The sequence below is a fragment of the Typha latifolia genome, chromosome 2, assembly GCF_019914945.1.
Source record: "Typha latifolia isolate L0001 chromosome 2, TyphaL0001v2, whole genome shotgun sequence".
Lineage (NCBI taxonomy): Eukaryota > Viridiplantae > Streptophyta > Magnoliopsida > Poales > Typhaceae > Typha > Typha latifolia.
The window spans coordinates 697,478-721,193 of NC_133087.1; the positions used below are offsets into that span (position 1 = coordinate 697,478).

The 23,716-nt window shown below is 38.8% G+C and overlaps 4 protein-coding genes and 1 long non-coding RNA gene across 10 annotated transcripts; 4 read left to right on the plus strand and 1 right to left on the minus strand.

The window, feature by feature from the left end:
* The first annotated feature begins 761 nt into the window (after nucleotides 1-761).
* Nucleotides 762-2,571, plus strand: LOC140782863 (uncharacterized). The gene is made up of 3 exons (XR_012107966.1): nucleotides 762-821; nucleotides 969-1,043; nucleotides 2,266-2,571. It is a non-coding gene; the product is annotated as an uncharacterized lncRNA (long non-coding RNA).
* Nucleotides 2,572-2,718: 147 nt separating this feature from the next.
* On the plus strand, nucleotides 2,719-9,793 carry LOC140782922 (probable sulfate transporter 4.2). The gene is made up of 17 exons (XM_073129804.1): nucleotides 2,719-3,141; nucleotides 3,305-3,353; nucleotides 3,430-3,631; nucleotides 3,794-3,962; nucleotides 4,239-4,304; nucleotides 4,395-4,502; nucleotides 4,717-4,824; nucleotides 4,903-4,968; nucleotides 5,772-5,832; nucleotides 5,982-6,109; nucleotides 6,755-6,796; nucleotides 7,314-7,430; nucleotides 7,635-7,686; nucleotides 8,042-8,180; nucleotides 8,314-8,399; nucleotides 8,913-8,989; nucleotides 9,067-9,793. Exons 1-17 carry the CDS (start codon nucleotides 2,845-2,847, stop codon nucleotides 9,328-9,330), a joined length of 2,031 nt encoding a protein of 676 aa, XP_072985905.1. The 5' UTR covers nucleotides 2,719-2,844; the 3' UTR covers nucleotides 9,331-9,793.
* Nucleotides 9,794-10,167: 374 nt separating this feature from the next.
* On the minus strand, nucleotides 10,168-13,156 carry LOC140782226 (probable glutathione S-transferase DHAR1, cytosolic). Its single transcript, XM_073128695.1, has 6 exons — nucleotides 13,020-13,156; nucleotides 12,840-12,930; nucleotides 12,624-12,770; nucleotides 11,891-12,008; nucleotides 11,457-11,597; nucleotides 10,168-10,501 (listed from the first exon to the last, which is right to left on the minus strand). Exons 1-6 carry the CDS (start codon nucleotides 13,087-13,089, stop codon nucleotides 10,415-10,417), a joined length of 654 nt encoding a protein of 217 aa, XP_072984796.1. The 5' UTR covers nucleotides 13,090-13,156; the 3' UTR covers nucleotides 10,168-10,414.
* A 558-nt stretch (nucleotides 13,157-13,714) lies between these two features.
* LOC140782769 (protein SLOW GREEN 1, chloroplastic-like) lies at nucleotides 13,715-15,218 on the plus strand. Its single transcript, XM_073129541.1, has one exon. The coding sequence runs from the start codon at nucleotides 13,898-13,900 to the stop codon at nucleotides 14,909-14,911; it is 1,014 nt and encodes a 337-aa protein (XP_072985642.1). The 5' UTR covers nucleotides 13,715-13,897; the 3' UTR covers nucleotides 14,912-15,218.
* A 2,887-nt stretch (nucleotides 15,219-18,105) lies between these two features.
* On the plus strand, nucleotides 18,106-23,544 carry LOC140782766 (uncharacterized). 6 transcript variants are annotated; one of them, XR_012107946.1, is made up of 8 exons: nucleotides 18,106-18,539; nucleotides 19,140-19,228; nucleotides 19,443-21,443; nucleotides 21,668-21,851; nucleotides 21,941-22,605; nucleotides 22,694-22,791; nucleotides 22,878-23,010; nucleotides 23,116-23,544. XR_012107946.1 is itself a non-coding variant. In XM_073129536.1 (6 exons), the coding sequence occupies exons 1-5, from the start codon at nucleotides 18,455-18,457 to the stop codon at nucleotides 22,567-22,569; spliced, it is 2,988 nt and encodes a 995-aa protein (XP_072985637.1). In that variant the 5' UTR covers nucleotides 18,106-18,454; the 3' UTR covers nucleotides 22,570-22,605; nucleotides 22,694-22,807. The 6 variants fall into 6 exon arrangements, 3 of the variants coding, with proteins under 3 accessions (XP_072985637.1, XP_072985638.1, XP_072985636.1); XR_012107945.1 differs by having other exon boundaries at nucleotides 22,878-23,544; XR_012107947.1 differs by having other exon boundaries at nucleotides 22,708-22,791; nucleotides 22,878-23,544.
* The last annotated feature ends 172 nt before the right edge of the window (nucleotides 23,545-23,716 follow it).

The window sequence follows — 23,716 nt, forward strand, 5'->3', positions numbered from 1 at the left end:
AAATGTTACCAAAGTTCCGGCTGCACCAAAGTCACGGTCCCTTTTTTTTTAACTTGGTAGAAGGGTCCACAGTTGATTCATTCAATCCTGAGAAAATGTAACGTGGACTAAGTCAAGATAAGGAAAATAATGCCAAAAACGGACAGGGATAGGATTAACTAGATGCTGTTTTCCCATGAGTCGAATCGTTGTCGTTTCCCACACAACGAACAAGAATTTGGACTTCCTTGTTCATTTATAACTAACAGGATGAAAATACTGGGGATAGATAATCTTTTTCAAACTTTGATATATTTGGATTTGAATGTTGATAAATTAAAATATTTCGTTCAAACCTTTTGCAAACTAGAAAGTAATTGGCTGCTGTCATATCTTAATATTCGAAACTTTAATAACTCCCATGTGTTCAAAGATGCCATGCATGAAGATGAGAAGGCATCCATCTCATGTTGGTCCCATCCTGCAACCACTAATTGTGCTCCGAATCATGTCCGACGTTGACATCGACATCGACATTCAAACTTAAAATTATATCATAATTCCAAAGGCAAAGGAGAGAATATATCCACGTAGATGTCCTCTCGTGGAAGATGCTACAGGTACTACTTTTAAACTACAACCGGACTAATATAACTTCAAAGTCGGCATTTCCTTAATTCTTCTACAGAATTCGGCAAGATGTGGTCCCAGATCACCGACTTTAGGACTTTTTAATTAATGTAGGCTGTAGTGTGGAGTACTTATTGCTTAATCTCGTCTAGCTTTAGTTTTATGCTGCCGACTTCGGTGCCAACCAGTAATCGATTGAAGTCTGCGGCGAGGTTGTGGTCTCCCCCTAAACGTTTTGCCATGGGTTTAGTTGTTCCTTGCTTTTTGTTTCCTTTGATGAGTATGATATAAAGATAGATAGAAGTATAGCATTTTTGCCGGACGTGAATTTTAATCAGACTTCTTCTGGTGTTTGTTAGGGGCATATCATCAAACAACTCTCGGTCGACTAATTTTGGAAGATTTATTTACTATTGTATTGCTTTCTTCATGTGGTAAGCGTGCATTGGAAATTATTATATACTGCTCTTGCTTGCTTTGTTCTGTTTGCAATGGCCATCAATTTCGACTTTAGCTCCTTTCGTATGTGATATATCGACTGACCAAGATTTATAATTCATCATTTGCATAAATAGTGATCCATATTTCTTATGGAGTCTCACCAAGATTCATGATTCAGGTAACCCATGAGTACAGGTGCTTGTAAAATTTCCTCTTAGAGGACATATACATGTATTATGATAGTAAGGTTTGCCATTAATTGAGCATTATGTGGTTATAGGATTTCGTGACAACTTACTGATTACTCTTAAAAGTTTAAGTTATTGAAGAATACTAAATTTTTATATACTATAATATCATATTAACTCATTAACTAACCTACAATCTTAGACAGAAAACAATAAATTTTGTACTTTATATTTAAGATTGGGTTACAGTAAAACTATTCCTGCAGTAATGGCAGTAAACCTGCAAATATTATGCTCTTCTCCGACAGTAGTTACAGGAGCCTCATGCATTGGGATGCTTCTATTTTTCTTCAGTGGCACGTGAACATGGTACACGGAGGAGGAGCCGTAATGAAGTTGGAACTAGTGTGTTAGATTTCTTGCTTGGTTTATTAAAAAAATTATGACACTTAAGCATATCTACGAGTTCATGGCATACTTCACTATGCATGGTCGAATTCATTATGCCATGTCTCAGGCTTTCATATCTAAATCCTTGCAATTAAAATGTCTTAAAAACTCCTAGATGTAGAACAAATTTTATTATGCAGCTTCTTCACTTCATTCTTATCTCTGCTGACTGAATCACTCTGGAAAATATATATTCTACTTTTAGCTGTTGTCCTGTAATTTCTGTAATATGGGCAGGAAACTTCAGTCACTGGCAGTGTACTAAGAACAAGTATGTAATGTTCTCTTCCAACTTGCATAATGATTGTATGGAATCTTGTAGTATGTCTGCAAACAATGATGCATGATACTTGCATAATGATCAACCACTATTATCCTTGTCCATATCTTTCTGTACAAGATCAAGCAGCTGTTATTAACCATAATAGAGTCAATCTTAGTCGTGAAGATGCTCGTACTCAAACTTTGTACAGTTGATTGATGTTGGGATGCGAAATTAATTGGTAAAGATATGAGTGAGTGATTGAATCCGTATCTATCCAGGCATTAATAATTGATCACTCTTCTCTTGTTTCAGGTCTTCATGCTCAAACTTGAAAACCGCTTGATCGTCTTCTAGAGAAGAAATAATATACAAACGCTGGAGTTAAAAAGAATGAAGTGGGTAAGTAGGAACAACGGACGGCTCTGCATTGTGCCACCGCACAGAGTGCGAATCACGGCGTTACGTATAAGTTGATCACTGCCGTCCAGGAATGGACGGTAGAGATCAATCAAGGATTAAAGCGACGGCGGATTACATGGCCTCAGATAGTGAACATTTGTGTACCGTGTAATACGTCGCTGGAACCAGGTACACTTCCGTCTCGTGGTATAGCGAATCCCATGCATCCGGAGTGCATCGACCTCCAGCATCTTAGCCCCCAACTTGAAACAGCATTATTACACAATTCACCGGCTGACACGTGGCAACATTAGTTCCCCTTCATTAATTGCTATATATGATGTTGCATGTTCCACATTTTAAGACGACTTCCGTGCATCCCTTCCTATCTCCCGCCTAACTTAAACGGTTCAGAGGCTTTTCGAAGAGTGAAAGAACCAGAGAGATAAAGAAGTGAATGTGGTGGTAGGAACAAAGAAGAGGTGGAGAATAATGGAGATATCTTATGCCACTTCGAGCAATCTCGACATCACCGATAGCGACGTTGTTAACGGGCTCGCCAGGCAGGTCAGGGCAACGCCTCTCGATCGCCCGACGCCGTCCTCGCCAGCCCTTCCTTCGCCCTCGTTGCTCGCCCAATGGAGACTCAAGTTTCAAAGTATGTCTTTGATCGAGTTGATGGAGATCCTGCTCCCTTGCACTCGGTGGATTCGGACCTACGACTGGAGTGAGTGTCTGGAATTGGACATCATGGCTGGGACGACAGTGGGTGTCATGCTCATTCCTCAGGTGCATTAGTGCTTTTAGTTCATCAATACTTGCTCAATTTCAAAGCTTGCAATCCATATTATTTTGTAATTTTTTTATACTCAAATGCATTCTACTACTTCTAGTTATTAAATTTATCTCATTTTTAACTTTGATTTTCATTTGTCTGTTACAAATTGATCAGGCAATGTCTTATGCTAAGCTTGCTGGACTTCATCCCATTTATGGACTATGTAAGCACAAAAACATTTTATAACCTTTTATTTTAGATTGCATTTCCTGTAATAAGTTGTTATTTTGTGGATGTAGATTCTGGTTTCGTTCCAATATTTGTTTATGCCGTGTTTGGATCATCTCGTCAACTTGCAATTGGTCCAGTGACATTAGTGTCTCTCTTAGTTTCAAATGTCTTGAGCGGCATTGTTGATCCATCGGATGAGCTATACACAGAGCTTGCTATATTGTTGGCATTCATGGTCGGGGTACTAGAATGTGCAATGGGCCTTCTAAGGTGTCAAATTATTCTTCCTCGTTCTCTAAAACTTGTAATTGCTTGAAATTTCTTCTCGTGCCCATCTCATATCTATACTTAATGAATAGCTTCCAAATCATTAACGTTCCCAACTCCCTGAAACCATCTTTTGACTATTTTGTTTGCCCATATACTACACAGGCTTGGGTGGCTTCTCAGGTTTATCAGTCATTCTGTAATATCCGGCTTCATCACTTCCTCGGCGGTTGTCATTGCTTTGTCTCAAGCAAAATACTTCTTGGGCTACAGCGTAGAAAGGAGCAGCAAATTTTTACCACTTGCAAAGAGTATAATTGACGGAGCTGGAGATGTGAGTTCTTTATATTTTGCTAAAAATCAGATCTGTCTATCATTTTTCATTATTGTTTTAAATATGGGGATATGCTACTGTGCACTGACAATTTTCAGTGTCCTATTCTTTGTAAAGCCAAATGATGTGTATCTTTTCTAAATTGTTTGTGAAGCTTTTAGTATGTGGGTTCATCTGCTTAGGTATCATGATTTCCTCGATATTTTCATTTTGATCTTTATCCACTATTTAAGGCATTGATCTTTACTAATTCTATATCATAGTTTCATCTTACAGTTCTCATGGCCACCTTTTGTAATGGGATCTACTATTCTTGCAATCATTCTTCTGATGAAGCGCATGGTAATAACTTATACATTCCTATCTTTTGGAGAAGCTCCATGCAGGTACAAAGGAGAATAAATTGTCCAAACTTTTTTTTTAATATCGCAGGGAAGTTCGAAGAAGAACCTGAGATTCCTTAGAGCATCAGGACCTCTGACAGCAGTTATGCTGGGAACAGCCTTTGTGAAAATATTCCGTCCATCTTCAATATCTGTGGTGAGTTTGTATTCCATTGAACCATTTAAATCTGAAAGTAGAAACAGTACCTCCTGTTATAAATTATAATCACTTGTTCTCTTTGGACTGGCTAGTTAATAATTTTTTGAACCGCTATTCTTTTAGCGTAGATACCCTTAAAAAACAATCTAGAATAGTTAACTTACGCCTTTCTTTCAGATGTTACTCTTAAGCATGGTCTTGTTGCTCTTAGGTAGGTGAAATACCGCAGGGCCTTCCAGAGTTTCATATTCCTAGAGGATTCCAATATGCACACTCTCTGATTTCAACAGCTGTTCTCATTACTGGAGTTGCTATATTGGTATGATCTACTTCTATATATTGTTCAAATTGCTTGTCATACTTCATCAAATCCTGCTAAGTGCCATTTTAACTTCAGGAATCCGTGGGGATTGCCAAAGCATTGGCAGCAAAAAATGGATACGACTTAGACTCAAATCAAGAGGTAGAATCAGAAAACTTTGGAATCTCACAGCCTGTCTTGCTGCTATGTCGTTTTTAGTTTTTCCATAGAAAATGTAAATTGGTGATTCAAGGGAAAACATATCAGGGGTATTTTATGACACAATTTCAGTAAGAACTGCATATACAAATACAAAACAATATTCTGCTTGATCTCAGAGTTACATTTTACATGTTCAAGAAAATATTGGCAGCGCACACTGATTGTCACACATCCTCTGTTTTTAGCAACCAACCTAAAACCCTTGCTGTATTATTCCTTTGTCCTCTTCTTCCATTGCTTATCCTCTGATACTGTCAAGTAGATATAATAGTAAAAATCATAGAATGTGTTAAAGTAAGATGTGATATTTAGTTATTTACATTTAAAAATGTTTGAAATTTATCAAGAGACTTACCATTGAAGGGGGAGAGACTTGCACGTATACTCTTATAGAATATTAATTCTTTTTATGAGTGGCCATTAACTAAATTCTTCATGTCTCAAAATCTTCTAGAGGATTCGCAGCCAAAATAGGAGTAGTGGATAATTCATCCTTAAGTTAATAAATGAAGTAGAGACTTTCCCTGCTTCTCTGCTTTTAGCTGGCTACCAATATATTTGTATGCAGCTTTTGAATAAGGTCACAAAATTTTCTTTAATGATAATGATCCTTATGAAAAATAATTAAATAGTAATGCTAGCACATAGCCCTGGTTAATTTATAGTAAGCTCAATGAAGCTGAATTCAGTCAATCTTACTTTATCAAATCTAGGGGTTAGCACTCATAAATGTATTTTTGCAGTTATTTGGTCTTGGAATGGCAAATATATGTGGTTCTTTCTTCTCTGCATACCCTGCAACAGGTAAACTATTAGTGTGTTCTTCTCTTTGAATCTTGAATGTAAATACTATAGTTTGTGAAATTAATTCTCTGTTTCAAGTTCCAACAATTTCTTTCATGTTTGGACTTGAGCTAAAATGTTATATTAGTGATTCCTTACTGTTTATGTAGGTTCCTTTTCTAGATCGGCTGTAAATCATGAGACTGGGGCAAAAACAGGACTGTCTGGTATCGTAATGGGTTGTATAATGGGATGTGCGCTATTCTTTTTGACTCCACTATTCAGAGATATTCCCCAGGTGTTGTTCTCTGCACTAATTTTAGCTTTTCCTTGTTGTTCAAGTTATGGCATCCATCTCTGGATAAGATTTCTGTAATTCAATTCTCCAAAGTCCAAATAGGCTAATTCTACAGAATGATTAATGGAGAATGAAAACATATTTGATGTGATGAATGGATTCTAACAAATAATTGTTCTTATTGAAGACTGAATAACATGACGTTATAATGGCGTGACATGTAAAATTAATTGATACTATAATAAGTATAATCTAAGTAATGTTGGAGTGCATCAGTTATTTATTATTATGATAGAAAGTCGTAGAATGAATAAGCTATAGTGACATTCTTAAATTATTATATATCTCTATGACACTTTAAACACCCACATGGTCATTTTGTATGCAAAAGTGATGTCAACTCCTTTTGCCAAAGTCATTTTGGAACTCATAGTCATACTTCTGGGGGCTTGCATGCTGAACTCCTGCATTAATCAGTTACTACCTTGAAATTATGTTGTGCAAATCACATAGAGGTTTTGACTTAAAAATAACAAATTTACCCTGGAAATATTGCAAATTTATCTTCTACTTTGATAGGCAAGGCCTGCTCAATAATGCTATAATGCTATTATTCTTACTTTATACTCTTTTGTAAATGTTCAGTGTGCCCTGGCTGCGATTGTCATCTCTGTGGGAATAAGCTTGGTAAGAATCTTTCAATTCCTCTTTCTCTTGTTATTACGATTAGAATCTTTTACCTATATAAACACTCTCAAGGTTCAGTTGTTGACTCAGCGGAGACCTTAATTATGCATTTGTACCCTGGTGATATCAGCGTATACACTGGATTAACTAAAATGTTATGGTTGAAAATTAGCAATCTTTTAACTACAAATGCAAGTCCATGTGGTCTCATCTGGCATTGTTAGGACTTAGGACACTGTAGAATGCTGATGTACGAGAGACATTTTTCCTAGGAATACCACAATTATAATTCTCTTTTATTTTCCCTGTCTATGGAATGTACCATTATCAGTTTAACATCTCTACTAGAAGGACAAAGTAATTTTTGAGGTGCTAGGGACATATCATTGAATAGTGTATATCTTTCCTAATGCCTGTGTAAGTTAATGCATAACTGCATAAGAGATTTATAATTTCAGAATTGCAATTTATATCTAATTGTTCTTCTTTATATTTTATGTTCATTCTCTTTTTTCAGGTGGACTATGAGGAAGCTTTGTTCTTGTGGCGTGTAGATAAGAAAGATTTCCTTCTTTGGACTATCACCTGTATTATGACATTATTTCTTGGCATAGAGATTGGTGTGCTTGTTGGGGTGAGAAATTATATCCATGACTATCTCTCAAGCATAATTTTATTTTGAGGGCATAGTGCGATTGACCTCTCTCTTTGGATCATACAATTTAAGTTTTATTCCATTTATCTTAAGTGATTTTCAAGTTGCGAATCAATTTAACATGTATTTACATATTTTGATTATTTTCCAATTCAACCCTGAGTGTCAGAGTTATTATTACAGGTCAGTGCCTCTCTTGCATTTGTCATCCATGAATCAGCAAATCCCCACATAGGTGAGTTCTTTGCAAGACCAACTTATAGCTGGTAACATTTCATTGTGGTGTACCAGCATGATAGATTTCTAACTCAATAGTAGTTAGTACTCGATTGGTAGTTATTCATGTGATAATCGTAAACCATAACCTTGCCTTACTGAAGGGCTATATATACTCTATCTTTTCTTTCTTCACCAGCTATATGTATTGCTATTAAGGTCCATAATCTTCACTATATCATACTGAGATAATTTAAATGGTGTATTGCTTATGTGAATTTTCTTTACATTATTCGTGGTGAGCTCCATTATCTTGACTGTGTTTTACTAGTTTACCAGATTTTTAGTAGATGAAGTCTGTTTTTTGGGTGCAGCTGTGTTGGGACGTCTTCCAGGAACTACTGTTTACAGAAACATTGAACAGTATCCTGAAGCTTACATATACAATGGCATTGTTGTGGTCCGAATTGATGCTCCGATCTATTTCGCAAACATAAGTTACATCAAGGACAGGTGAAGACTCGAACCCTCTCTATATTCTATGAGAAGGAATAAGTTAAAGAGCTGTAAAAGTAAATGATTAGATGCCATAAAGCATTTAAAATTTTCAAATTGCATTTTGTCATCACTATTTTTCTGCTGGTAGGTTGCGGGAGTATGAAGTTGATAGTTCAGGAAATACAAAAGGACCAGAAACTGAAAGAATTTATTTTGTGATCATTGAGATGGCAGGCAAGTTTTCAGCATTATCTCATCACTGGGTCAACTAGGAAAAACAATAAAATATGTCTTTATGATAACATGGGATATCACATCTTTATGAGTTTATCTGTTTCCAGTTCATGACATCTACATAATAAACTTTCATGACATTAATATAATAAACTTTGGGGTCTTTTTGAATCATGATATCAGATGGTTTGCCTCAATGGGGCCTCTCTACCGTGCTGTCAAGTACACCAATTCTTTTAGTTATTAGTTAAATGGGTTAATTCGGTGACGGGGCTTACCTGCTCCTAATAAAAAAATTTCTACCACAATATGAAATCATATTGTGTACACAAACAGGCAGTGAGATGCTTTCTGTAGCATTATTAAATTTTTCCTTTATAGTTGTTTTCATACGGAACTATTATTCTCCCTTCTGGATTCAAATTTGTACGTAATGGTACCATCTTTCCTTTAGTAGGACATGGTGAATAATTTCAACATTTGATAAGTCAGACTTCTGTTCAAACGCTGCAGCTGTCCCATATATAGACTCCAGCGCAGTTCAAGCTCTCAAGGATTTGCATCAAGAATACAAATCACGTGAAATCCAGGCATGCATTATCTTTATTCTTGTCTCTTACTTATTTATTCTTCTGGCATTTTCATTTTTAGCTTCGGGTATTTGCAGATGGGATTTTCCAATCCAAACCGAAAAGTTCTAATAACTCTATCGCGGGCCGGTCTTATTGAGCTGATTGGAAAGAGATGGTATTTTGTGAGTGTGCATGATGCTGTTAAAGCTTGCCTTCAGTATATGGAGAACTTCCTCGGGAGCATACGAAATCAGACACCAGGTGGGCAGCCAGAGTTCTTGCAGTGGCAATGGAAACAACACAATGGAGAGGAACCTTATCCGGATCAGGAGCCTCTCCTGCCACCAAGGGAGGTCTAATTGTTTCGCTGTTTCTTCCCCTTATGTTGTTTACTGTGTGTGTTCAGCCATCCGTTGTATATGTCAATCAGCAGCAAGTGGTTTGTTCTGCATAGTATGATAAAAGTGATCCTGCCATCACGAATAAGAGCACTCTCCATGTGTTGTAAGATGGTTTGTGATTACATTTGACGACATAGGTGCATACTTATCACCATACAAAGATATAGATATGTTTAGGCTACATGCTAAACTATATGCAATTACACAATATTGCTTATGAAACTCTTGTACCAGTGGTCTCTCATAGAACAACATAATATGGCTTGTAAATTAAAACTTGCACGCCATAAGGTTTTGTAATATTTTCTTTTTCCTTTTTTTGGGACTTCTTACAGGATGTTGTGTATATGTCCAGCTGATATGGAATAATGTCTGTCCCATTGAATGAAATTATAGAAGTTATCACCTCCCTTTTATTTTATCTTTTATTGGAAGTTGCAGTCTTGATATCATTTCCTTTGGTAGTTTGGTGTAGTTTCTCAAATTGATGACAATATATAGTTAGGTCTCATTGTTATCATTATAACTGTTGCATGGTTTTCTTCCTTACTTTGCAATACTCTTTGGCAGAGATATTAACTTCAATCTGGAGGTCCTAATTTGACTGAATTTTATTCTGGATTGCTATTTGATATTGTCGCTAAGGAGAGAGGATTCATTAGCAGCTTTCTACAGATTAAGATTTCCATAGCAGAATGATGTTCACAGTTCACATCATGCAACTATATATCAAGCTGTATATGTTAGCAGATCTTACAATTAGTTAGATACTCATAGCATATCAACAAGCAAGTATAAATAAAAGTTACCACTGGATAGTAATAATAAAGGTCACACATACACATACTGACATACAAGTAGCCGACAATAATAAGTTCGCTAGGATAACTGCAGTTCAAATATTTATCAATTGCTTTCAAACTGCAGATGTCTAATGGAACAATCAGGGCTCAAAACGGATACAGAAGACATAGAACTGGTTTTATTTTCAGATAACAACTCAACCCTCTATGCAGTTGAAGAGGATAGACCAACTAGACATTCAGGGATTAATCTTTGCTGCCCATCCAGCGATCACATGCTCCCTCTCGGCTTTGGTCTTCACAAAAGACTCCCGAGTGAAAAGTAGCTGCACAATTTAAAAACCAGATTAATGACTTGGGTAACATATAATCTTGATTCTATGACGAAACATTTTCAACATAAGACATCATCACAACACAATGATGATGCCTGCGGTAAAAAGAATCATGAAAGGTGATTACAAGCTTATAAGTGTAAGTTACACATTCAAGGAGGAATGTCATATTCAAAAGCAAAAGGCTGAGACAGGTGATACAGAATTCTCTCTTCTCAGCACTGGCGAGAGATTTTTAAACAGAGAATAGATGGGATTTAAGGCTGATGAAATAGCAATTGTAATATTTTCTATAGGTATTTCTTTTTTCAGATATATAAAGATCCCAGAATATAGAGATGAAAACATTCCTCATAATGGAAGTCATCATCTCATTAATAACTAATATTTCTGGACCTCGGGGGGATAATTTCGTAGTTGCATGAGCTCAAAATAGAAGCAACATGTAAGTTTACCCAACTGGAAACAGCCAAATAAATCATACGAGGTCCTGTGCAGATGATCAAACTTGTCATGACAGGCACTGGAGGAATAAAACTAGAAGACAAGATGAGTCAGGAATCAATAGAACAAAAACACAATGACAATAAAAGAGAAATTTGTAGAGCCATACATAGAGATCTTAATCAAACAAAATTTTCTTGTTTTGATGAAAGCAAAAAAGAACAAGTTAAAGGAAAAGGAACAATTAATTAAGCCAGTTCTACAAACTTTTATCAAAAGCCAGTGGCAGAATTACTAAGACATCCAAGAGTAAAATGATCCATATAATATCCAAAAATAAGGATTATCAGAGATGACACAAGAATCAATAGTGAGAGCAAAAAATTTCAGTACAGAACTTTCCAAGACTGAATGTAAAGCGAACATTCCTTTCAACATGCAAACTGAAAAAGAAAGTTTTAAGAAACTGCATGCGACATAAGTCAAGGCTAGGAAGCTTTACCTTCATGTACGAATGAACAAATGTCAGATTCTCTGGGATCTTCCAGCTTTTGAAGTGATCTAGCGCAATCTCAAGATGGAACAGCTTTGGTGCCAGGCTAAGATCGACTCCAGAAATGTTCTCACCATTAATAAATGGTCCCTGCCAATATTAACTTGATCACCATTTGGACAACATATCTACAAATACGCGCAATTTACATTTTGCATTGGATGATCATTCCAACAACTTATTGCATATAGTAAGGAAATATTCAGGATATAGAAACAACCATCAGCACTTGCAAAATCAAGAGAAATTATGTAACTGTTCCTGTAGTACGAGATCCATATTGCAGAAGTCTAGAATGGCAATTCAATTGGCTGAACGGATTCAAGCTAGCTCTAATTTATGAAAGAAATAAGGATAATAATGGAGAGTCTCACTACACATACATGATCTTTTAGATGCTCATCCAATGATCTCAACTCATCAAGCAATGCCTGTTCTGACCCATCTTTAGGATCCTTGCTTTTCAAGAACTTGATGAAGGACGAAAATATCTTTGAACCCCTGGTATGCATTACAGTTAAATGAAGGGTTAGTAAGCCTGGAAACATGTAGCAGCATGGCTAGCTGCTAGGCAACATTTTATTTCCTAAGTTTTGTTTATGTTTTTCCATGGATTCAACTTCAAGAACATGATGTAACTACTGTACTTCTTTTAAACTAATCCAACAGACAAGAAGAAAAATGTTTTATAAGTGCATTCAATTAGTACAAAGAGGAAGTAACAGACAGCCTGACAAAGTAAAATTCGTCCACACATCAATTGGCGCTTTCAAATCTTTAGTAATATCTACTGAATTTGAAATTTAAATCAGCATTGCAAGTAGATGAGCTGAGTGAAAGAGATGGGTGGGTAAACAGCAGATCTAATAACATCTTATGAACTATTTAGACCACTAAGGGAGGTCAACCACCTGCGCAAACTTCAGTCCCAGTAATTACAAGGCCTTGCATAACATTCCATCAAATTCAGCAACAGAACTCAGTAATCAGAACATATTGAACTATTTAAAATCTATCCGATTGTATAACTGGATACTGGACATTCTTGACCAACACTGCCTAAAGAAAAAAAAAGAAAGAAGAAAGAAATGATAATTAATAAGGAGAGAAGCCTACACTGATGAGTAATCCGAAGGAGTTACAAGAGACGGTTTCAGATATTTCTCCTCAATCATCTGAGTGATCACGTCTGAATCGGGAACCCATTGCCCGTCGCCCCAATTGAACACAGGTACCTTACCCTCAGGGTTAATCTTTAGAAACCTAATCCACCGAGAACCCCAGATTAATCACAAGCAATCTCCATAAGATAACGAAGAAATCAGAGCTCACCAATCGGGCTTGTTGCTGAGATCGATCAACTTCAACTCGTAGGGTATCTTCTTCTCCTCCAGCGTGAGAAGAACTCTTTGACAAAACGGACCTGACCAGATCAAACACAGAAAAGTAATCGATCAGAAGTCAACCGGTTGAGTTAAGAGAGAAGGAAGAATGGGAGACGAAGAAGAATACAATCGCCTAAGGCTTCGTGAGCTCCAACGGCGGACTTGACGCAGACCTCGACGGGAGCAACGGTGGCCATTGGAGATTGGAGATGGTTCGAGGATATGGAAGATTTAGTTAGCAACTGGTTGTAATGGAACTAAGGGAGGGAGGGAGAAATGGAGAATGGCTCCTTTTATAGTAGACGGGGGTGAGTTATTTGATTCGTTTGTCGTCTAGAAGCTTCGGATAGTAGATCGTCTGCAGGCACGGTAGTGGGAATGTGATAGTGTGGAAGGCTCCCATTCTTCCTTTTTTTGCGGGATTGCTGTAGGAAGCGGGTGATAACTGGTGGGATTAGGATTTCGTCCGGTCGGACTCAGCACGGTTGGCTGTCGGATGTGATCTCGATTTCGATTAGGCTGACCTCGTGGGGGTCAGTCAGGAAACCGAGCTCGTATCTGGTGGTGGTTTGCTAGCTAGTTGCTGGGTGTGATGATATCATCAGTGACGGAATATATTACTATTTTATTAAATTCGCTTTTCTACGCAAGGCTTGGACCTAGACACACAATGTAATAGTTAGAAGCCCAATCCCGGCCCATATGCATTAAATGGTATATATATATTATATATAAATATGCCCATATTCTTCACACCAAATGACCCTAAGTACCAAAGTAACGTACCCAAATACATTAACCCTCGTATTCATAGCATTACTAGAATATGCCATGGATCTGAAAAATAATTGGTAAGTAGAAGAAGCCACGTTGCCCCGCCGCTACGGAGGGTTTTAAGCTCATCAGTTTTATACCTATTCTTCATCTCCCTTCTTCTTCTTCTTCTTCTTCTTCTTCTCCCCATCTCCTTTCGCTGTCTCAGTCCATTCTCTCAGAAGACCAGAAATGGAATTTTCTCTTCGCCAAGCTCCTACCTACCCAAACCCCTTCTTCTCTCGCCCCCTCCTCGTTTCCAAGCCTCTCTCCCTTAAACCCTTCTCCCGCAAACCACCGCTCCCTCTCCGCGCCTCCCATAACTCCCCCAAACCATCCCCCAAAACCCTAACCCCTCTCTCCTCCCTCTTCAAGCCCTTCGCCGTCGCCGCCACCGCCGCCGCCGCCATCCTCCTCGCTGGCCGCTTTCCTAATCCTTCCCTCGCTTCAGCAGCCGCCGCATTTCCTTCCTCCCCGACCACTACCACCAACACCGCCGTGGATTCCGAAACCCTAGCCGACGACGAGAAGGAGCGCCTCCTCGAGGAGCACCTCGCCTCCAACCCCGATGACGTCAAGTCGCTCCGTGCCCTAATGGAGGCCAAGGTCCAGGCCAAGAAGCTCCCCGAGGCAATCGAAATCGTGGACCGCCTCATCGCCCTCGAGCCAGACGAAAAGGACCTCCCCCTCCTCAAAGCCCACCTCCAGAGCTATAACGGTGATGCCGAGCTGGCGAAGCAAGCCTTTGAGGAGATATTGCAGAAGGATCCATTTCTCGTCGAGGCCTATCATGGCCTCGTGATGGCCGCGTCACACTCGGAGGACGACGGGGAATTAGATGGCATTCTTAAGAAGGTCCAGGATGCAATGGAATTGTGCAAGAAGGCGAAAAAAAAGGAGGAATTGCGGGATTTCAAGCTTTTAGTGGCGCAAATTATGGTTGTGGAGGGGAAGTATGAGGACTCTCTTAGGATTTATAAGGAGTTGGTGAAGGAGGAGCCGAGGGATTTCCGCCCACATCTCTGCCAGGGTATCATATATACTTTGTTGCGGAAAAAGGATGAGGCAGAAAAGCATTTCCAGAAGTACAGGAGACTTGTTCCGAAGGGGCATCCTTATGCACAGTATTTTGATGATAATATGATGGCGATGAAAGTTTTCGGACAGATGGAGGAGAATAAGAGAAAAGGATCTTTGAAGAACTGAGGAATTATGGCCCAAGGTAGTAAATGTAGGAGCTCGGTTATATTTGGAGATTCAATTTTTATGTTCAAAGTGTTATTAGCTATCCTATTAGCTAGAGTTATTTTGGTCAGTAGTGTCTTCTTTTTTCAAGTTCACCTCAAGCATAATGGGATTTTCTCATTATCACCAGTTGATTGCATAATCATAGTTCCAATTATTCAGATGAGTTGCCTTGTGCGAAGTCCTCTTGATAAAGCTTTTCTCTTATTAAGAAGTTCATGTCAGAATCAGATATTCCATATGGTATAAGTTTCAATTAAGTTCTAAAGCGGCAATGGTGGAGATATGAATGTTGATCCATGAATTGAAATATGTGAATGTCATTCTAGTTGTCATCATCTAATTTTCAAACAGCAATCAATATATCTCTGAGAAATGATGATGCATGGTGAGTTTTAGCAATTAGGCGTTATGAATTCTGGTTTGTTCTCATAAATTTATTTTGGATAATCTGTTTCGGTAAAAAATATCCTGTACAAGCGCGAATGGCTTTAGGAAATGCCTAGTGGAGCACTTGATGCTAATTCTGCATAGTGTCCCAGGTTCACTAATAATTTTGAACCCTCCAAGTTTTGACCTATAAATGTTTTGGTCTGTCCCATTATGAGTATGTATGAGTGCTTAGGTAGTAATGTAGAGAATTGGCTGGCTGAACTACACTTTAAAGAACTGGTTTAGACCTAGGAGAGAGTGCAATTCGGGCAGCATATGCAGTTTTCAAAAGTGGGGAAATTATTCATGCATAGAGGTCATTATAATTCACTCCACTTGTAACTCCTTCTAGGAGTCCTTTTACTTTTCGCCCTTTTCACTCGGAGCTCATGAACTCCTGTCACATAAGAGTCCAACTAACTTCTTTTCATAATTTCACCAGCAATTCATAATTCAAGGTGTTCGTTCCTTGTATATTGAGTTTACTTACTCCTTTAATAATGAATTCATATTTAGTTTCATGTAGAAACAGCTTGCATTTTTATCTGGACCACGTTGTCATCTGTTCAACATTTTTATAACCTTAAAATCAGGCTCTTGGAATGATGGTTCCGCTCTTTCATTGTAAGCAAGGATGTAAGTTGGTTTTGAACATGCCTCCATGACTCCACTATTATCTCTTTTACTTGTACCTCTCTCTCTTGTATAGTCTGTGTCTGGCATAGCTTTCATAGTACTTGTTGCAAACATCGTTTTTAAGATTCACTTATATCATATGAACTGTGTATTTTCTTTACCACCTGCTTTTCTTTTCTTTTTTGCATGTATGCAAGTGGGATAATGATAGTGCTGATTATATGTTTGTCAGAAAAAAAATGTGCTTCATAGAATCTACTTGAGAAGAAGATAGATTTCTATTGTATTTTGGTAACAAATTGTTTCTTACTCCATTCTTATGGAGTAATGCTCTACTGTTAGGGTACTTCAGGGTATATTTTTTGAGTGACTGTCAAATGCATTTTGGTCAATTGGGCAAGTTTTTACACTGATTATGACTTGAACAGTAAAATTAGTTTGTTCAGCAGAAGGGTTGAGAAATGCGCACAGGATTAGGAGAAACCTAGATATCCACATATGGACAAGGTAGAGATATATAATTCATGTTCCATTCTTATGCCAACACATATCAAGCAAGCATCCCTTGTTTATCACATTACTGATCCATTTGCTAGACTTTCCTGTTGATTATGGTCAATGTTCAGTGCTTGTATTGTACTGTGAGGTCCCCAGGCATCAACGTCCACCGAGTTGCCGAATCAGATCCTTATATTGCAGAATTCTGTCTCTGTTGTTGCTTGGATTCACTTAGCATTTCCTCTATTTAGAATGTTCAAAGGGTAGCAGGTATAAACCACTGATTGGTTCTGCATATCGTTTTAACCATACTTAATTGTTGGATGCCTTTCTTGTGATGCAATATGCAAATGCTGAGTTTGATCCTCCCCAACTTTGTTATCAGCACACATAATTGATGTAAGATTTGCATTACATGTACTCTGATTCTTCTACGAATCATGCAAGCACTTTCTATATCATACATCTAAACGGCAGGATCCAGCGTCAGATTCTTCAGTAAGAACTTTTCTTAAGGGCATGACATCAGATATAACAATAAAGTCATCCTACTGCTGTCCTCTCTACTGGTTCAGGTACGCATCTCTAATTTTCTATTAACTTTTATCCAACCTAAAGGTTTTAATTTTGTTCTATTCCAAGTGAAGTGTGAAGGTATCATCAATAATACTTGGTGAGCCCATTCCATGGGCTGGCCCTGGGTAAGAAAAAGCCGAGAACGACGCTTCGATAGAAATGTGATGGCATCTAACTTGTCGACTTCGATGTGGGCCGAGTCTTTTAGCATAAAAAGGTTTCTGTGTTCCTCTTCGGGGGGGCACCGTACCGCGTCTTGGGGTTTTTTTAATTTATTTTTTCTATCGTTTGAATAAGGCGTGCTGATGTGGTGGGTCATGCCTTCTTCCTTCGATTGTGGTGATTTAATCACAATTATAAAATCGCAATTTGATTGCAGTCTGGGCTCTTTTTTTTTTTTATTATTTACTAGGAAGATTGAAAAGCTGCGTGAATTCTGTTTGAAATCAAACTCGCAATCGTACAAACAATTGAAGGGAATAGTACAGATTAGATTGCTTCCTATTCCAACCTTTTTGACTTTTAAGTGCCTTCTTCACTGCTTACACATTTTGGGAGGAGGCCAGAGCTCACAGTGATCTTAACCTCGGTGCTCACTGCGCCGTGTGATAAGTTGATAATTGTATAACTATGCTCATTTTAAATATAAATATTATTTAAACAAGACTAAATTTAAACGAATTATTCTTGTAATCGAAATAAATGATACCTCACAAGTAAATTTATTTTTTTTAAAAAAAAAGAAAGTGGTAAAAAATTATCGGAATGAGATCCTAAATGTAAAAAGTATGGGATGATAGGCTTAGATTGATGATGGCCCGCAGTGGCGCACCAAATATCTTTGTATGACAAGGGCATAAACATAAGAATTGGCTTAGTTAATAGTCCATCTTCTTGGAGTGTATCGTGCTATTAGTAATTAACAATATTCCGATGGACTAAAGTGCCCCCCCTATATTAGCCCCGCCCGAGACGCGTGTGTGAGAAGACGCCAAGCGCACACTGCTCGCGTTTTTAAATTTCAAACCAATCGACTGGGCAGTAACATAAAGGAAGGGGAGGAGAGAGAGAGAGAGAGAGAGGTAGATGCCAGCCAGATACTGATGAGGCGATCAGACGAGCTGTAGTGCGAGAGATTCTAGAGAAATATGATAGTAAATCTCCAGTTTCCCTCCTCTTCTCTCTCTCTCTCTTTCTCTCTCTCTACTCGACGCCGTCATTTGTTTCTCTCTACTCTATCAATGAATCGACTTCTGTAGAGCTCCCACGAGCTTGATTTTTAGGGCTTCCGGCGCCGCTTCGCTCTGGTAGGTCGTGTTCTTGAGTTGGACAGTAGAATTTGGGTACTTGGAAGCGGAAGTGATGTACCAGAGAAGCAGATCTAAAAGCAGGGAGAAGCCGGCGATGGCCGATCGTAATATTCGGAGGAATCCTACTGACGGTGAAGGTGTTGTGATTCTTTCCTTTTGCTTTCGTTTGGATCTCTTTAGAAGCTGCGGGTACAGGATTTTCGCGGATTTTCGGGTTATATCAAGCTATTTGAGAAATTAAATCTGGATTTTTGTGCTGTTTGGTCAGGAATTTTGCTGATTTCTTTTGGGAAAGAAAGATTATATTTTTTTTTCTCGGGTTTTTCCCAAGTGGATTATATTCTAATGGGAAAACGTGGAAGATTTCCCTAAGTTTCCTTCGTCCCGGGATATTAAATAAGTGCTAATCGGTATTAAATTAGATACTCTGACTACTTGCCCAGATTTGCTATCTTGATTGAGGTTGAAAACTAAATTTTTGTTGTTGTTGAGTTTAAGGCATTGTGCTGCATTATTCATTCCCAAATTCTTTCTTTTCTCTGTAAAGGGCGTAGTCCAATGCGTGAAAATTGTCTCTTATCTTGTTGTTGATCTGTTATACAATCTCCAAATCTATGGTCAACAAGTTTTGACCGGACTAACTTTATAGTTTTACTAGTAGCCTACTAATTTCCCCTTATAGAACTGGAGGTGCTTTATGAGCTTCCATCTCATGGAAATAAAATCTTTTCTTTCAGGGAGTGCTCATTTTAGGAGAAGAACAAGTGCCTCAGATGTGCCGTCTAATTCTTCTCGTCACACTAGCTCTTCAGTAGAAGGAAATACCGTAAGTAAATCATAATCTCTTGAGGCTTATCCTAATTTTCTGTGCAATCTATGTTTTATATAGATTCATCCAGTGCTTACTGTCAGTTTCTTTTATCCCCTGCCCTGCCGATTCTAGCACAAAAGATAATTGCCACATCACTTAAGCTTTCACTGGATGCTGTTGCACACAATTGGTTCGCTAATTTTGCTCTTATATGTATCTATGATCCCAGTTTTCCCTTGAGTTCAGTCGAAGCATATCTAAAAAAGCCATCGGGCTACCTATGAAAATGTTGATAGATGAAGAAGTGTCAAAAGAGGTGGAGATTAGACACCCCTCACCAAGTTTAGTTGCCAGACTCATGGGTCTTGATACCCTGCCTCCTCCTCCTCCTAGAGTCCATAAACAACAGAGTAATGTGGGGAATCACTTGCGATCAGCATCGTCAATGGGGTTTCAAGATAAGTATGTTTTCTCTGAAGATCATTCACATAAGAGAAGCGGGGATGAGCACCTGGAATTCAAAGATGTTTTTGAAGTCATGGAAGCACCTGACCTAACGAAGCACAAAAGCCAAAAAGTTAGAAAAGGGAAGCTTAGCTCGAAAAATAGCAAATGTGACATGGACTTCATAAGGCAGAAATTTATGGATGCAAAGCGTCTCTCTGCTGATGAAGCTTTTCAGAACTCTAATGAGCTCAATGATGCACTTGAGATACTAGATATGAATAAGGATCTTTTCCTGGAGTTTCTACAAGAACCTAATTCTTTGTTGTCTAGGCACCTTCAAGATCTGAATGGTTCTCCACCCTCACCTCATGGAAGGCACATTAGAAGATCAAGATCTTCTCGAGACAGAAAATGTGATCGTACTGAAATCTGCTTGAAATCAGAAAGACGTTCCTTAAATTGTGATGCTGTGTCAAAAGACTTCAGAAAATCCTCTACAAAACCTGCAGCTAGCCTCATCAGTCACTCTGTTAAAGAACACTCTGGCTCTCTTCCACATAGGTCGGTTAGGTCACACAATGAGGGTGAGACTGGATCTTGCATGCATCCCACTAAGATCGTCATTTTAAAACCAAGCCTTGAGAAAATGGCAGGTGCTATCCCATTAGGCCAAGAAATGGCTCATATTCACTACAGAAGGACCGCTGAATCTCCAGAATCTCAAAATCAGGGCATATTGCAAGAAGGAAATGTGCAACCAAAGTTGTCTGACAGTCTGGAAACTTTGAGACCTAAGATAAAGGGTTCAAGAGAACTTGCAAGAGAGATTACGCAACAAATGAGACAGACTATTAATTGTGGTACTAGAAAGGTGCTCAATGTGAATATCGCGAATGAAGGATCATGCACCTCATCATACATGGTTTCGCGTAGTAATCCTGAGGCACTACAGGGGTCTTCTGACCTATGCGATGACTGGAGCAACATATTCAGTCCCTCATCAATGCATTCAACTGGATCATCAGTGAGCAAGGAAGCTAGAGAACGTCTCTGTGAAAGATGGAAGATGACTAATCGATTTCGGGAAGAGGGCCTTGTTCTTAAAGGCTCTAGTACATTAGGTGAAATGCTTGCACTATCGGATATGGAGTCACCAAAGGCTGCTCCGCGTCCAAGGATCTATCAGAAAGCTTCAAATGAAAAGTCACCTAGAGATCAGTTGCTAAGGGCATGTGTCCCTCTAGGTATTAGCAGTAAGGATGGTTGGAAGGATGGGAGCTCGAGTAATTTACCAAGGTCCAAGTCTGTTCCAGCTCCATCTACCATCCGTGGAAGTCCAAGATCAAGGAGAAAGCGAAGTGTTCAAAGTAATGACTTTTCCATGCTTAAAGACGTACTAAACATGGAAACCCATGATTCTATAGATGAACGATTTAGTAGGCGAGGAAGGTCAGTTATCAGAAGTCCGATGTGTTACAGAGACAAGGATCATTTGGCTAAATCATTTGGAGAGGAAAATATGCTGCCTGAACGAGAGATTCATGTTAATTCTGAAGAATTGAAAGACAGTGTTCACGTGACTGATCTTGCTGAACTGAGACCTATACATGCTGCAATTCCTGGTGATGCTGTTACTGCAAGAAATCACATTATTGATAGTTCCGTCGTTCTGGAGTGCCGAGATGCAAAACAGACTTCCCTAACTCAAAAGCAGATGGCATCAGCTATACTAGTGAAGGACGAAGATATTGTAGTCCATAATCAGGATGATATGGCAATAGAGGTGCGTCCAGTTAATGTCTATGAGTAGTTCTTTTTAACTGCATCTCTGTAATATATAATCCTAGCCTATTGTGCTTCACAATATTATGAGCTTAATGACATATTTTCTATTTTAGATTCAACTAATTGTAGAATGGCAATACTTTTCTCAGTTTCCAAGTCCAAGTCAATCTTCTAACTTTATAGTCATTGAACCTCTTATAAAAGTAACCTATGTACTTTTAGGAAGAGCAAATTGACAATCCTCAAGCTGAAACTATTCCATCCCCAAGCTGTGGAACAGATTCTGTGTCTCCTGTTAGCTCAAAAGAGGGTGAACGTCCAAGTCCAGTCTCTGTTCTGGAGCCTCCATCGGAAGAGGAAAATTCTAGCTCAGGATGCTTCGAGGGTATCAGCGCAGATCTTCAAGGCAAGTGGACCTACCCATGTGCTTATTCTTTAATTCATATTATGATCTTGGCTGGGTATAGTAATTCCAGTTTGATTGGTTTATTGTAGAGCTCCGAATGCAACTTCGACTCCTCAAGCAGGAGTCAACAGATACGTGTGCAGAGGAAACAGAACTTTTCATATTGAGCGATGAGGATAATGAAGAAGATGTTCGTTCTCTTCCGCCAATGGGTGAGATACTTCCGGCTTTCAGAGACGAGGAGGACAGAGATTTTTCCTATCTGTTGGATATGCTTATAGATTTGGGTGTTCCTGGTGCCAACCAGGATGTTCTATTTGATGCATGCTACTCACAAGAGTGCCCAGTGTCCCCAGAAGTTTTTGATAAGCTCGAAAAGAAGTACTGCAAGCTGTTCCTTTGGTCGAGATCTGACAGGAAATTGCTATTTGATCTCATAAATTCTACTTTGGTGGATTTCATGGCATCTTGCATGGATCTGCAGCCATGTATGATGCCCAAGAGGTGGCAACCCAAATGGCAACGAGAGGATTTTGTTGAAGAGGTATGGCAAATGGTGGTCAAACGAAGGAGAGAACTACGCTGCAGTTTGGAGGGAGTCCTGGAGGTGAAGTGGTCAGATTTGAGATGCTGCATTGATACGATTGGGATAGAGATTGAGGAAATTTTACATGATGACCTCCTGGAGGAACTTGTCCTGGACCTCATATTTCGCTAGGATCTGCTAAATCTCTGGTTAGAAGTGAAGAGACTAGTAAGCATTACTGACCTTATTAGCACTGTAAGTCTGTAAAGCAAATATCCCTTTTATTGTGATCATCTATTCTCATATATTTCTTCAGTTTGAACTTTGAAGGTTGTCAGTAGCTCCCTGACATCTGATTAAGCGAGCCATTAAGCTGCTTCTCTACATCATCAGCTAAAAATGGTAATTAGCCAGGTATTATAACTTGCAACTAATTGTTGAGCTATTTTTTAGATCGTTAAAAGTTCCCTGCTGTCATTTGTACCTTAACCTGATTGCAGTGCTGTCAAAATTTTTGATGCGGTGCATTTAAAGTTTAACAGTTTTATCAGTACAAGGTAACGAAAGACCACAGTACATGACTTTCAGATAGTTCTGGCCTACAAACGTATATGTTTGGAACTAATTCTTTTGGTGAGATTTAAAAAGAAAATTTTTCATTGCTAATAACATATTAGAATTGCTCGGAATTCATACGTCCGAAATGACACCACCCCTCTCTCCCTCTTGCAATCATAGAATAAGAGGTGAGAGAGAACAACTAGAGCTTCTAATTACGAGAAAGAAGACGGCACGGTTTGGTGGGTTCTCTCACGAGTTCTCGAGCTCTGCTGGCTTTGCAATCACACTGATGCTTTGCTGCTCTTTGGACTCTGCGGCGCGGCCGTTTGGGAGGAGAGGAGGGAGTGATGAGTCTACTCTACGTGTCAGATCATCCACGGCTCATGCACGGAGAACAATTTTAATTTCCTACGTTGCCAAAGGGACTTAATCCTCCCTCCAAGCCTTCAGACGAGGTGCTGCCATCGCCGCCATTTGATATCAGATTTCCTATGCTTTTAAATGGACCTTTTCCTCCGCTAGATATTATGATTTGAGTTCTCAAGGTTGGGTTTGACCGTTTCAAGTTCTTGGCTATTATAATAATATAATCCCGTCGTATGAAAATTTAAGCTTGCTCGCGAGAGATAAACTTCTGCACTACTAGTATTAGATGCAATGTTATATCTGGTTGATTTTACGACATATCGTGTGTCATCTTGGTGTTTCCATAATTCATTCAACAAGAGCACTTTTTTCTCCATTTCTGGTCATGATATGCTTTTCACCTTGACAATAT

Excerpts from the sequence above, each read along its gene's own strand:
- LOC140782922 (XM_073129804.1), top strand. The coding sequence starts at position 2,845 with ATGGAGATATCTTATGCCACTTCGAGCAATCTCGACATCACCGATAGC. Across the intron at positions 4,305-4,394 it reads TTCTTCTGATGAAGCGCATG|GGAAGTTCGAAGAAGAACCT; the intron begins GTAATAACTTAT and ends TTAATATCGCAG. Across the intron at positions 4,969-5,771 it reads ACTTAGACTCAAATCAAGAG|TTATTTGGTCTTGGAATGGC; the intron begins GTAGAATCAGAA and ends GTATTTTTGCAG.
- LOC140782226 (XM_073128695.1), bottom strand. The coding sequence starts at position 13,089 with ATGGCCACCGTTGCTCCCGTCGAGGTCTGCGTCAAGTCCGCCGTTGGA. Across the intron at positions 12,009-12,623 it reads CCTTCGGATTACTCATCAGT|GGGTTCAAAGATATTTTCGT; the intron begins GTAGGCTTCTCT and ends AATGCATACCAG. Across the intron at positions 11,598-11,890 it reads ATGAGCATCTAAAAGATCAT|GGACCATTTATTAATGGTGA; the intron begins GTATGTGTAGTG and ends TAATATTGGCAG.
- LOC140782769 (XM_073129541.1), top strand. The coding sequence starts at position 13,898 with ATGGAATTTTCTCTTCGCCAAGCTCCTACCTACCCAAACCCCTTCTTC.
- LOC140782766 (XM_073129536.1), top strand. The coding sequence starts at position 18,455 with ATGTACCAGAGAAGCAGATCTAAAAGCAGGGAGAAGCCGGCGATGGCC. Across the intron at positions 18,540-19,139 it reads GAATCCTACTGACGGTGAAG|GGAGTGCTCATTTTAGGAGA; the intron begins GTGTTGTGATTC and ends CTTTTCTTTCAG. Across the intron at positions 19,229-19,442 it reads CTTCAGTAGAAGGAAATACC|TTTTCCCTTGAGTTCAGTCG; the intron begins GTAAGTAAATCA and ends CTATGATCCCAG.